This window comes from Sminthopsis crassicaudata, chromosome 2 (genome assembly GCF_048593235.1).
Source record: "Sminthopsis crassicaudata isolate SCR6 chromosome 2, ASM4859323v1, whole genome shotgun sequence".
Lineage (NCBI taxonomy): Eukaryota > Metazoa > Chordata > Mammalia > Dasyuromorphia > Dasyuridae > Sminthopsis > Sminthopsis crassicaudata.
In genome coordinates, this window is record NC_133618.1 from 60,869,954 (window position 1) to 60,884,892 (window position 14,939).

At 36.4% G+C, this 14,939-nt stretch overlaps 1 protein-coding gene across 1 annotated transcript in view; it reads left to right on the top strand.

Annotated features, from left to right (window-relative positions):
- The window catches only part of TERB1 (telomere repeat binding bouquet formation protein 1), a 53,288-nt gene extending 47,134 nt beyond the window's left edge, over positions 1–6,154 (top strand). Inside the window, exon 18 of the mRNA XM_074286538.1 lies at positions 5,934–6,154. Coding sequence (XP_074142639.1) covers positions 5,934–5,941 — 8 coding nt within the window. The 3' untranslated portion in view covers positions 5,942–6,154. The remainder of the gene's footprint in view (positions 1–5,933) is intronic.
- The last annotated feature ends 8,785 nt before the right edge of the window (positions 6,155–14,939 follow it).

The window sequence follows — 14,939 nt, forward strand, 5'->3', positions numbered from 1 at the left end:
CTCAGCCTGGGGGGCGGGGGGAACAGTGTATTAGTTTTTCTTTTCTAACAATTGCTCAATATGATAATTCTGAAGTTAAACTTAGAGTTTTCAGTTTGTCTTCTCTCATTATTGATTATTGGAAGCGTTAATTTATGCTTGTTAACAATTTGCATTTTTTTTCTTTTGAGAACTATCAATTCCTCTTTTGACTATTTTTAAAAGAATGCTTCTGTTTCTTAAATATTTGTATAATTTCCTGTATGTCAAGGATACCAGATCTTTATCAGAGATAATTATAAATATTATTTTTATGTAATCAAAATTGTTCATATTATTTCCTGAAATGCTCTCTGACTTTTGTTTAGTCGAGAATTCTTCCTCAGTCTATGGTTGTGAAAGGTCCCTATTCCTCTAATTTGTTTATGCTATGAACTTTGATAGCTAGTTCATGTATCCATTTGGAATTTATTGTGGTATATAGTACATGATGTTCTTTTTTTTTATTATAGCTTTTTATTTACAAGATATATGCATGGGTAATTTTTCAGCATTGACAGTTGCAAAACCTTTTGTTCCAATTTTCCCCTCCTTTTCCTACCCTCTCCCCCAGATGGCAGGTTGACCAACACATGTTAAATATGTTAAAGTATAAGTTAAATACATGTATACATGAACATACAGCTATTTTGCTGTACAAAAAGAATCGGATTTTGAAATAGTGTACAATTAACCTGTGAAGGAAATAAAAAATGCAGGTGGACAAAAATAGAGGGATTGGGAATTCTATGTAGTGGTTCATAGTCAACTCTCAGAGTTCTTTCGCTGGGTGTACCTGGTTCAATTCACTACTGCTCTATTGGAATTGATTCGGTTCATCTCATTGTTGAAAATGGCCACATCCATCAGAATTGATCATCATTTAGTATTGTTGTTGAAGTATATAGTGATCTCCTGGTCCTGCTCATTTCACTCAGCATCAGTTCATGTAAACATCTCCAGGCCTTTCTGAAATCATCCTGCTGGTCATTTCTTATAGAACAATAATATTCCATAATATTCATATACCACAGTTTATTCAGCCATTCTCCAATTGATGGACATCCACTCAGTTTCCAGTTTCTGGCCACTACAAAGAGGGCTGCCACAAACATTCTTGCACATACAGGTCCCTTTTCCTTCTTTAAGATCTCTTTGGGATATAAGCCCATGCACAGTCTGCATGATGTTCATTTTAATAGTTTTCTGTGAGGCTATTTTCTAGTATCCTCAGTAGTTTTTAAATCAGGGATCCTTATTCTAGAAGGTTATAAGCCCTTGCATTCACCAAATACTATGTTGTTATGTTTGAATCCTTCTGGGACTTGTATATCCAATTTATCTAAGAAAGACCTCCTTCAAAAGGTGGGGAGCCAGGAAAGTGTAGCTAGGTCCTCATTAATTAATGAACTAATGAATACATGAAGTGGCCATTGGGCTAAAACTAGTTATCCACATTTTACATAATTATGATTTCAAATATTTTTAATTCAAATACATGCAATCACTTCATAGGATTCATCATTTGCACTAATTGGGACCTAGCTGTATAAGTAAATACATGGTCTTGATTATGATTGTGGATTATATTTGAGATGAACTCGCCCATAAAATAGGGGAAGATGGCAGAATAGATTAGAAAGCAGATTTCAACAATGTGTTGTTTATAATTGAACTATAAGGAATTATGCAGTTACATGAGGATCTGGAGCAGAATTTATGATTATTCAAGTGGACTTTTAAAAGCAGGATAGCAAAGTAAAGCAAAATAAAAATAGATATGATTAAAAGAAATAAACAGGAAAACAATATAATGCTTACAACATATTCTTAAGCTATGTGGCTAAGAGGATATAAGATTGATTATATACTTTGTAGCCAAAGATGGAGAAGCTGTATACAGCCAGTTAAAACAAGACATGAATCTGACTCTGGCTTGATTATGAGCTTCTTTTTTAAATTAATTTTTCCCCAGTTACATTTAAAATAATTTTTTTACATTTGTTTTTAAAATTTTTGAGTTCCAGAATCTTTCCCTTATCCTCAACCCTCAATAAAAAACTATATATGAAGTTATACAAAACATTACCATAAAGTCATGTTGTAAAAGAAAACATCTCCCATCCTTAAAAAAAAACAAAAAACAAAAAACAAACAAACAAAACAAAAACCCAACCCTCAAGAAAAATAACATTAAAAAAAAAAAAAAGAGAGAGAGAGAGAGAAAGAGAGTGCTTCAATGTATATTCAGATACAATCAGTTCCTTCTCTGGGTATGGATAGGATTTCTCATCATAAGTCCTTTAGAGTAGTTGTGGATCATTGTACATCTGAGAATAGCAAAGTCATTTACAACTGATCATCCCAAGATATTGCTATTATTTTAGATATAGTACATTTCACTTTGCTTGAGTTCATGGAGGACTTACTAGTTTGGTTTGTTAGGTCAAAAGATAAGCATGAATTTATAGCCCTTTAGGCATAGATCATTTATCAATTGGGACATGGCAATCATAAACTTCTAATTGCAACATTTAGACTTAAATTAAAAAAAGTAGGGAAAACTATGAGACTATTTTGGGCTGACCTAAAAAACATCCCTTATGAATATGAAGTGGAGGTGAAGAATAGATTTAAGGAATTAGATTTGGAAGAGTGCCTGAAGAATTACAGACAGAGGATCACAATATTGTATAGGAGGCAGCAATTTAAAAAAATCTGAAAGAGAAATCAAAATGGTTATTTAATCAGATTTTACCAATACCTAAGAAGGAAAGAGAAAGGGAAAGATGTACTATATGCAGAATTCTAGAGAATTGCAAAGAGAGAGAATGAGCAGTGCAAAGAAATAGAAGAAAACAATAGAATGGGAAAGGCAAGAGATCTCTTCAAGGAAATTAACATAACTAGGGAATGTTTCATGCAAAAATGGGCAGGATGAAAAACAAAAATGGTAGGAAATAACAGAAGTAGAAGAGATTAAGAGGTGGAAATAATATGCAGAAGAACCTTACAAGAATCTTATATCTTAATATCACTGGTCTTCCTTTTTCTGAAAACTGCCTGTTCATATCATCTGATAATTTATCAATTGGGAAATGACTCATTATTATAGATTTTATTTAGTTATATATAAATTTGAGAAATGAGGCCTTTATCATAGAAACTTGCTGCAAAAAAAAAAAAAAAAAAAAAAAATCTTCCCCCTCACATTTACTATTTTCCCTCTAATCCTGGTTCCATTGGTCTTGTTTATGGAAAAACTTTCAAATTTAAGGTAATTAGCATGATCCATTTTATTTTGCATGATGTTCTATCTCTTGTTTTGTCATAAAGTCTTCCCTTATTCATAGATCTGACAGGTAAATTATTCCATGCTCCCCTGATTTTCTTATGACCCCTTAATGTCTAAATCATGTCCTCATTTTGACTTTATCTTGGTATCTGGTGTGAGATGTGGATTTATTATCTAGTTTCTGCCAAATTGTTTTCCAAGCAATTTTTGTCATATGATGAGTTCTTATCCCCAAAGCTTGGTTCTTTGGAATTATTTTCTTATTTAAGCTTTTATGCCCATTTTTCTATTTGACCAATTCTGCTTTGTAAGGAATTGCCTTACTATTTTTATGCCCTTTTTTTTTTTTTTAATCATTAGAGCAATTCTGTTTTTTAAGGTATTATTTTCTTCAGTATTTTTGTGCTTCTTTAGCAAAGTGGTTATTTTTTCATAATTTTCTAAACATCATTCTCATTTCCTTCCCTCCCCCATTTTTCCTTTACAACTCCTCACTTTTATTAACTGTTCAAAGGAATTTTTGTTATTCTTGGGTGTTGGGAACACAATATGTAACTTTGCTTTGCCTCTGGTAGACCTTTTCTTTTCTTCTTGTGAGAAGATGATGGTGATTCAAAAAGACTGAGACCTTCCCACTGTTCCTCTGACTTCCCCCCTGAGAGGTCGTTGCATTGTCTGACCTTTCTCCTCTTCCCTCTGCCTCCAATTTATTTTTCCAGTCCACAAGCAACGCCTGTGTTAATAAAGGCTGCTTTGCAACTCCTTCAGATGTTATGACCCACAGTTGTGGAGGCTTTTGGAGAATTGACCAGCCCCTTACAGCGAAGTTAGGGATGGTTCTTAACACCTGGCTCCAATTAGCATTTTTCTTTGAGACTTGCTTTATAGCTGTTTTCATATTGATGTCTTCTTCTGAATTTATGTCTTAATCTTCCCTGTTTATATTAAAGTTGAGATCTACTTACCTGGGGTAGGGAGGTCCTGTCCTAAACTTCAGACTTTTTTGTACTGCTGTTTTCAGAGCTAATCCTGGGGTTCTGCAAGTTTTTAGTGTTTCCAAAGTGATATGATTCAGGGAGAGATGTGGTCCTTCTCCTGGTTTATATTTTGGTCTTCACCCAGGAAGAGCCCCTGCTCCCTGCAGTCACAAATTCTAGTGATGTTTCTTCTGCTTTGGAACTGTAACCAGGTTCCTTGTTCCCTTGTAAAAGACCACAAGCATTCTCTCCTTCTTGGAATTGTGACCCATCACTGCCTATGGGTAATCGAGTTATCCAGTCAGTATCAGGTGCATCCAGTGCCAGCAGAAGATCCTCTGTAATCTCTTTCTGATCTGGCTCCCTTATCTCTGGGATGAGAGTTCCTGTAGCCGTTTGTTGCTGTTGCAGTCACCTGCAAGGCTCACAGCTGAGGTTACTGCTACATTCTGGGCTGACTTCCACTCTCATGCCACAGACCTCTCCTGTGGACTTCCTACTTGTCTTAGGCGAGAGAAATGTTTCATCTGATCTTTTGTTGCTCCTGACACTCCAAAATTCAACTTGAGGTGTTATTTTAAAGTTGTTTGCAGGGGTGCGTTGGGAGAGTTCATCTGAGTGGCTGCCTCTTCTCTGCCTTCTAGCAGTTATTTCCTTAATATTGGTTATTATTATTTGTCTTTTACTTATCATGAAAACTGCAGGGGAGGTAACCTACTGTCCCAGGCTTCTTGTGGACTTTGTAGCCACAGTGAAATCACTTAGACTAGCTCTTTTACGTACTTTTTAGAGGAGAAATTGTTAGACATCTTACTATGTGACAAGAACTTCTTTAAGTCTTTTAGTTATATTTACAGTGAAAATGTAAACTATTGACTCTTCTATCATTGGTAAAGATCTCATTTAAAGTGCCAAAAGTAAAGCAGTTAATATTTGTAATAATTCCTTTTCTGTTGTTTATGTCTTTAATGAAAGCATAAGAGAGCCATAAGAACCAAAAGCCATTTTAAAATTTTTGCATGTTTCATGGGTTCTCGGCCTTGTCAGTGGCACTATAGTTGAATCTTTCTAATTCAGTACTCATCAGAGCTTGCAATCAGCTAGCATAACCTACTGTAATACAGCTATAGGGGAGTGAAGATTCTGATCTCAGAGTCAGGAAGATCTGGGTTCAAATCTAACACTAACATAACTAATGGTGAGACTAAGGGCAAGTTACTGAACCTCCATGAGCCTGTTTTCTCATTTGTAAAATGGGGATGGTATTACCTATAGTACCCACCTCACAGGATTGTTATTAATTGTTCACTTGAATTGAGAAAGATTTTCAAAACAATTTAATTTTTGAGTAACCTGTTTTTACATGGTGATCATTGTGACAACATTTATTCAGCCATTTCAGTTCATATTGATTTCCTGTTGGGTTCATGGTGCTATGTGGAGTGTTATAGGTTTTTCGACTCTCCAAGTTACTGACTAAGAGTATGTGAGAGTAATAATTCATTCCTTGGGTTACTAAGAGTGCCAGGTTTTATTTCAGGAAGCAACTTCCCATGTTGGGGTACATCTTGCTCATTAAACATTAGTCATAAATTCTATAAACTGTATAAAAGACTGACAAATGTATTTCCAATTGATTACAGAAAAATGAAGATTTTGAAGAAAGTTGTCTGAAGAATAGGATATCTTTTTTGTGGAAAAAAGAAGATGGGAAATCACTGAAATCCAATTTTGTGGTCCAGTTCAGTTTTTAAAGGTTGAACAGTTGTAGATATTGCGTGTGCCAATACTGTTTATGTTTCTGGTTCTGATAGGAGAATTTAAATATTTTTTCTCCAAAATAAATTAAATTAAACTTTGAAAAGTCTTAAGTGCTTACTAGATAAAACGTTATGCCTCTGTCTAAATATATAGCTAGTCTAAGTTTCTTTTATCATTTCTAGTTCTCTCAGTCTCATTTTCTATCAACTTCTTTAAAACAGTGCATTTATTTTGTTTATCCCCAAACAAAGAACTTGTAACTGTGAGCATAAATTATGTAGTGGTTATTGATTAAGAAAGCTTCAGTGGATATACTGCTGGGCCTGGAGTCAGGAAGACCTGAGTTCAAATCTAGCCTTAGTTACTAGTGACTATAGACTAGTCTGTTTGCCTTAATTCACTGGAAAAAGAAATGGCAAACCACTCTAATATCACCATTCTAATATCTTTGCTAAAAAAAAAAAAAAAAAAAAAAAAAACCCATGATAAGATGACAGGAAAAATAATGTCAAATGGTGGAAGGGATGTAGGAAAACTGGGACACTAATGCATAGTTGGTGCTGATACATCTATTCTGGAGAACAATTTGGAACTATGCCCAAAAGGCTATCAAACTGCATATTTTGATCAAGCAGTGTCTCTCCTGAGTCTTATCCCACAAATATCATAAAAAAGAAAAAGGATCCATATGTACAAAAATGTAGCAACCCTTTTTGGAGTGGCAAGGAACTGGAAACTGAGTGGATGCCCATCAGTTGGAGAGTGGCTGAATATGTTACGGTATATGAATGTTATGGAATATTATTGTTCTATAAAAAACAATCAACAGGATGATTTCAGAGAGTCCTAGAGAGACTTGAACTAATCCTAAGTGAAATGAGCAGAACCAGGAGAATTACAAAGCAACAGCAAGATTATATGATGATCAATTTTGACAAATGTGGCTCTTTTCAACAATGAGGTGATTCAGGTCAGTTCCAGGGGTATTGTGTTGAAAAAAGTCATCTGCACCCAGAGAGAGGACTATGGGAGCTGAATGTGGATCACAATATAATATTTTCACTCTTTTTTACTTGCATTTTGTTTTCGTTCTAATTTTTTTTCCTTTTTGATATTTTTCTTATGTAGCATGAAAATTGTGGAAATATGTGTAGAAGAATTGCACATATTTAACATATATTTGGATCACTTGCCATCTAGGAGAGAGAGGTTGGGGAAAGGCAGGGAAAAAATTTGGAACACAAAGTTTTGCAAGAGTGAATGTTGAAAATTATCCATGCATATGTTTTGAAAATAAAAAGCTTTTTTTATTAATTTTTTATAATTATAACTTTTTTTTACAGTACATAAGGATAGATAATTTTTTTTTTTACAACATTATCCCTTGTACTCCCTTCTGTTCCAAAATATTCCCCTCCTTCCCTCCACCCCCTCCCCTAGATGGCAGGCATTCCCATACATATTAAATATCTTATAGTATATCCTAGGTACAATATATATGTGCAGAACCGAATTGTGTTGTTGTTGCAAAGGAAGAATTGTATTCGCAAGGTAAAAATAATCTGGGAAGAAAAACAAAAAAACAAACAAACAAAAAAATATGCTCACAGTTTACACTCATTTCCCAGTGCTCCTTTTTTGGATGTAGCTGATTCTGTCAATCATTGATCAATTGGAATTGGATTAGCTCTTCCCTATGTTGAAAATATCCACTTCCATCAGAATACATCCCCAATACATCCCCATCATTGTTGAAGTGTAAAATGATCTCCTAGTTCTGCTCATTTTACTCAGCATCAGTTGATGTAAGTCTCTCCAAGCCTCTCCGTATTCCTCCTGTTGGTCATTTCTTATTCCATAACATTCATACACCATAATTTACCCAATCATTCTCCAATTGATGGACATCCATTCAGAAAATAAAAAGCTTTAATAAAAAATGTAAAAACTATTTTTACATGTTATATTTACAAATAAGATACTTTTGAAAATGTTGAAAAAAAGCTAACATCATAGACAGTATGGTCCACAGGGTCACAGAAAGTTGGACATAATTGAATGACTGAAGAATAACATATATACAAAATACTGTCTATGCTATCAGATTTGGTGGATTTGTTGCCTGATTTGACTGATCTCCTGGGGCCTTGGTTCTATAGTCACATATACTAGATTCAGTCCTAGGGGAGCCTTATTCTTAAGAGAATGGATTAAATTTTTCTAGAATTCTTTATTTCATTTATTTTCCAGAATTTGGAGGTGAAAGCTTTTAAAATAAAGTATAGATATGGTTCATTTTTAGGGTCTTCCTTAAAAGAGATTAATAGAGCCTCTTCTAGAAAAAGCTTCTTTGTAAAATAGATACTTGGTAGAGACAACATAAATATTATGTTATCTTCTATATCACAAAAGTGTGGTTAAAATACAAAAGAATCATAAATGCATATTAACAAATACTTGAAATATGTCTCAAAAATTCATCACTTCTGTCATACTCTATTAAAAGGTCAAGATTGTGGAACTGAATAGCCATTTCATATTTTCATCTGATTTGTGCCATCTAAACAACTTTCAGGATCTGTTTTCTTGAGCTTTCTTGGCCCTTACAGCTATTGTATTCTCCTAGAAGTAGTCATTGCTCCCAAGAATCTGTTGCAAAAAAATTATCTGTTTGGCATTCAATTCCCAACATTATGTAAATGACCTGCTCTTGAGATCACTGTATGACCACTAGGTCACACACACTCAGGAAAAGAAATAGACCAAAAGAGACAGTCAGGAACTAGAAGTCAAGTCTTGGTCTGTCTTAGGCCTTCTTAGAATATTGTTGATGCTTTTTGAGGGCAGTTACCATTGCTGAGGGGGAGAATTGGATGGGTTTCTTTCCTTCTCTAGTGCTTGAAATCTAAGAGACGGCTAGTATTTTATGTGTCCCAGCAAAGAAGTTACTTCAAAAGAGGGAGGAGTGTTACCTCACACTACCTACATGGGGGTTGGGGAAAATCTTTTCCTGACTCATTCTACAATCATCTTTTATGTACCTCAAATAAAAGGATCCATCACACAGCACTAGTAGCAAGTATATATATGATGTTCAGCAAGAGATGGTTCACTAGGACCCAAAACCTTCATTCCTTTCCAGATGATGCTCCTAAATCCCATATTTTTTTCTATATGCCCTTTAAACCTCTTTACCCTTGAAATTCGCTTCACTACTATAATTTTCCCATTGAATATGCCTTCTATTGCAGGGGCTTAATTGGTGGTTCCTCCTAAAATCTCCATTTTAAGGAGACATCCACACCAGCCATATCTTCTTTCCTCTACCAAATGTACTTCTATCTGGATTTTGACTACTAGATCCTCATGGTTTTCATTGTTATTTCTCCTACTGAGAGTATAAGTTCCTTGCAATCAGGGACCATCTTTATGCTTGTATTTGTATTGCCATAGTATATTAAAACAGTATCTACCATATAATATAGTAAGCACTTAAATGATTGTGGACTTGACTTAGGCTCTCCTGACTGCCCCTTGCCACTATTCTTGTTGAGGGATGACGTTCAGGATGGTACAATATGGGGAATGTATTCAGAACAGATGATATAAAAACAAGAGATACCACTACACATTTTTAAAAGAAATTGTTTGCCTCATATTTGAATAAGTTTCCTATCATGTTGATTTCACTATTATGATCATGCTCCTCAAGAACAGGAACTGTCTTTTGTCATTCTTTGTATTTCTAGCACTTAGTACAGTGCCTGATACAGAGTAGATGCTGAAAGGTTTATTGATTATGAGATGATAGTTAAATAACTCACCTTCTCTGAATCTGATTCATATACAAAGAAGAGAATTAGATTACATGAAATCTAAATTCTTTCAGAGATTAGATTGTATGAGATCTAAATTCTTTTCCAACTCTAAAATCCTATGAATATTTTCCACTTTACACTGTCCAGGAACCCAAAGCCCAGAAAAAATGATTTGTCAAAAGTCAGGAGGCAACTATGACAGTGAAATTTCTCAACTTGGTAGTACCTCCCTGAACTTGTCTTTAATGGTAATCTATCAACCCTTCAATTAATCCACATGCATTTATCTATTGCCTCCATGTACTGAGGACTTAAGAATGAAACAATTTCTACTCCAGAGAAGTTAGTGTAATGGGGGAGACAAGTGCATTTAAACATGATAGTGCATCAATATAAAGTTTACAAATATATGCAAAATAGTTAAATATTGATAAGGAAATCATTAGAGGTTGGGTCAGGAAAGACCTCCTGAAGAAGATGGTGTTTGATGTGGATATTAGAGGAAGAGAAAGACTCTGAATATGGAAGGTGTGCATTCCAGCAAAGTGGAGTTCTTCTGTCATGTTTCAATGTACTTATCTCCCCCATTACACTAACTTCTCTGGAGTGAAAATTGTTACATTCAAATGGTGGTCAGAATGGCTTACTGTATGCAAGTGAAAATAATATCCAATAAGGATAGAAAAATAAAATGAGATCAAGCTGTATAGAGCTTTACAAGTTAAACAAAGGAGTTTTTTTTCTTCCCTAGAGGCAATAGAAAAGCATTAGAGTTGATTGAGTAGAGAGTCACACGGTTAAATCTGCACTTAAGAAAAATTGCTTTTGTAGCAATGTGTAGGATAGAGTGCAGAGGAGAAAGGCAGGAGACTACTTGAGCAAAGTGATTAAAGTCTGAACTAAGGTATGTGAGTAGAGAGAGGTTCAGATGTGAAAGATGTTGTGAAGGCAAAAATGGGAAGATTTGGTTGGTTAAGGGAGCATAAATTGCAAGAAAAATGTCAAGATGGTGCACCTGGGAGATTGGGAGGATGATGGTAGAAAAGTCTAGAGACTTTGAGAACCCAGGATCACCTGCATACCCCTAGAAGCATGAGACCCCATCCTCAAGACTATTTTTGCAATGTGTTTGCTTAATGCAGTTCCCCTTGTGGATAGGATAAGCCTGCCTCGAGGAATGTGTAATGGAGAACCTTGTTTTTGACTTGGGAACATGTACAGGTATCTCAGGTATGTTTTTTGGTCTATTTACTAAGCGTCAAAGATGGGAACATTTTTGATTGGCTGCTGAGCTAGAACTCAGATTCACTCTTCTTTCCTCTTTCACTGTATTTAAGAATGGAAGATGAACTGTTACAGACTTTCAACTGTTGTTCAGAGCAGCAGATTACTCCATTAGATATGCTCAAAGACAAACTTATCAAATATCTCCATTAGGGACTGGTCTGTCCTTGATCAGTCCTCCATTACATAATAATTAATTCATTAACTGGGGGGGAAATGTGCTTTTAGTCCCAGCTCACTTACAGAAATAATCAAGATTGACAGTATTAGAGGAGAATTTTTTTAGAAGTACATTAATATTTATTTAGTATTTATAGTATTTATTTACATATATTTAGTATTTATAAGTATATTAATACTTATTTTCTTGAAAATGAGAAATATTAGTTTTGAGTATATATGTGTAGATGTTTTGCTGTATCAGTTGATACAGATATAGTTGAAAAGATGTGGATTTAGAAATAATAATGAAACAGGTATTTTTCCCTTCTTAAGGACTTTAGTATACTAAGTTAAATTGTTTTTATGGTTGTTATTTTAAAGTAGGATGAAAGGAGAAAATGTCCCTACCTGAAAACATACCAGGAATGTGAATTCTTTTACTTATATAAGCAGCATTTTATGTCCCTCATTAACACTACATCTAAAACCAGTCTGTTCTGTCTCCTATGACCTTCAATTAGACTCTTGACCAAGTAGCTATTAGCAAGTGGAGAGGCATTTTGACCTAGACTTTGAAGGATAATAGTATTTCAATATAATAATTATCTTATAGTTACATAGCAAGTTAAAAATTTTGGAGTACCTGATTCCTGCAATCCTGTGAGGCATGGGTGGAAAATGAAATTAAGGCATTTCAGATGGAAGGAAGTACTAGTTGAATTTAAAACCCAGGGTTTCCCTTTCCCAGAGTTCAGAAAAGCCTCAGGCAACAAGGTAATCTAGTTCCCTACGTGGTGAAATGTGTAGAGAAGAAAAGTATAGGATAAGAGAAGAAATATCATTTCAGATCAAGTTCTTGAAGGCAAGCCTGAAAGTTCTGACTATGTCATTTAAGTAATGGAGAGCCATGGGAGAACTGGTTTTTAACCAGATCATGTTATGATTGAAGCTTATAAGAGGGGTTATTATTATAAGAGAAAATGTTCTATCCTATCCATAATACTGACAATACATAGAGCTCTGACTTATAGGTGACATGGGATAAATGTTTTGTTTTAAATAAATAGAATGTTATCATCTTCTCTTGAAATCTTAATAGGAAAGCTAGCAGTTGACATGATTATTTGTATTATTTGCCTGAATATATAGAATGATGTCCTTGAAGAGGCATTTAAAGAAGTTGGAAAGAGTATAAACCCAGAAATCAGGAAACCAAAGTTCTGACCCTATATCTGTCTTTACTAGCTGTGCAATAATGTATGTCACATTGTTCAGTCATTTTTTTTCTTTTCTTTTTTTTTTCCCCTTTTTCTGAGGCTGGGGTTAAGTGACTTGCCCAGGGTCACACAGCTAGGACGTGTTATGCTCAGTCATTTTCAATCGTATTCAACTCTTTGGGACCTGATCTGGGGGTTTTTTGGCAAAGAGACTGAAGTGGTTTGTCATTTCCTTCTCCAGCTCATTTTACAGATGATGGAAACTAAGGCAAACAGGGTTAAGTGACTTGTCCAGGGCCACATAGCTAGTATGTGTCAGGCCAGATTTGAACTCCAGGCCTGGTACTCCATCCACTTCATTTCCTCAACTGCTCTAAAATAAACATATTTACTGCCTACTATGTGCCAGATATTATGCTAAGTGCTGAGAATGCAAAGAAAGGTAAAAGTCCCTATTCCTTGTGGAACTCACAATTTAATGGAGGTGGCAATATTCAATCAAGCAGTACACATAAATTGGAAATAGTCAACACACAAAAGGCACTAGAATTAAGTGAATCAAGAAAGGCTTTCAATAGAAAATGGGATTTTGGCTGGAATTTAAAGAAAGCTAAGGAAGCCTGGAGGCAGAGTTGAGATAAGTAAACATTTGAGACTGATTGCCAGAGAAAATGCACGGAATCAAAAGTTGGGATGTCTTTATTTTAGGAATAGCATGGAGATAGGTGTCAACTGACTTGAGCAATATTGGATGGAGAGGCACTGAAAAGCTTAAGGAATCTGAAAAGGTTAGGGTGGGACAGGTTATAAAGGACTTTGAAGACCAAACAGATTTTATATCTAACCCAGGATTGATTGAAGCCACTGGAGTTTATTGAGGGGTGGTGCTGTGTGATATGATCAAACCTGGACTTAGTGAAGATCACTGTCAGCTGAGTTGAAAACAGATGAAAATGGGGAGATAACAGGCTATTGCAGTAGTCCAGGTATGAGTTGAAGAGTACATCAGACATTAAAGCAGTGGCAGAGAAGAGGAGGCATATGCAAGAGATATTACAAAACCAATAGTCTTGCTTCAGATTGTATATGGTGTTGGGGGGGGGGGGGGAGAAGGTGAGATTGAAGAGTTAAGTAGTCAAAAATGACAAGCTAGATGAGAAGATTTGTAACTGCCAGAACTGACAGGATCACCAAGCACAGAGGGAGAAGGCAAATTAACCTTGTGAGATATCCTTGGCAAACAAGTGTGATCCAGCAAAGGTGATCAAGAAGGAAAGGCAAAGAGAGGGAAAACCAGGAGAGAGCAGCATCACAAAAACCAAAAGTGAAAAAAAGGGTGACAACGCCAAAAGTTGCAGTGAGGACAAGAAGGATAAGGATTGAGAAAAGGTCGTCCGATCTGGCAATCCGGAGATTGTGGGCAACTTTGCAGAGAGTTGTTGGCCAAACGATGAGGTCAGGAGCCAGACCACGGGAAGCAGCGGGACAGCAGACTCAAAGGAGGATCTCCCGATAATGTGGCCTGTCTTCCTGACAGCAGAGAATCTGAAAGTAGACCTGGAGTGACAGAGAAAGCCATCTCCCAAACAGACATGACCACACCCACAGGATCTACCTCACTGGGCTGTGGCGAGACTCAGGATGACTTACTGTGAAAGTACTTTGCAAAATAAATGTTTAAAAAAGCCCCATATAAATATGTCCCTAGTGGGTTGATTGAAGAACTCGTCAAATTAATCAGGGACCCCAATTATCTTCACTCCTTACAGAAAGAGCCCTGGATTTTGAGTCAGATGATTTGAATAAAACTATTCTTGCCTTTCTCACTGGCTCCTTGTGATACTGAGTAAGTCCTTTCCCCATTCCTGGGCCTGTCCCTTTCGTTGCTCCTGGGCTTCAGTTTCCCCATTTGCAAAAATGAAGGGTTTTGGAGGATCTGTTCTCGAAGATTCCTCTGAGCTCTGAATTCTGGGAACAATCTGATATCCCAAGTCCCTTGCAAGCCCCGGCACCCTGTGGCTGACTTTGTGCGATCACGGAAGGTCCTGGGATTGAAAGATGCTCTGCCAGGATGAAGGAGTCTGACCGGGTACCAAACTAGGGCTCAGGAGGTCGTGGCTGCCGTGCTCCTTCAGCCCTGGTGGGGGCGCTGCCGCGCTCTTCAGATTCAGGGCGGCTCCTCGCGGTGTCACAGAGCCAATCCTTCGGCTTCTTAGCTGTTTTCATCACTGCCTGACAGGAAGCCGCACGCCCCCCGGCCCTCACTTATCTTGCCAGGCTGTTCGTGGAGGCGGACATTTAGACAAACAGCTGATTTGGCATAAGGCGGAGTCCACGGCGGCCCGCAGAGGGGTCAGATAATTCATGTTGAGAACCGGCTTATCTGAGGTCGCCCCTCCGGCGTGGG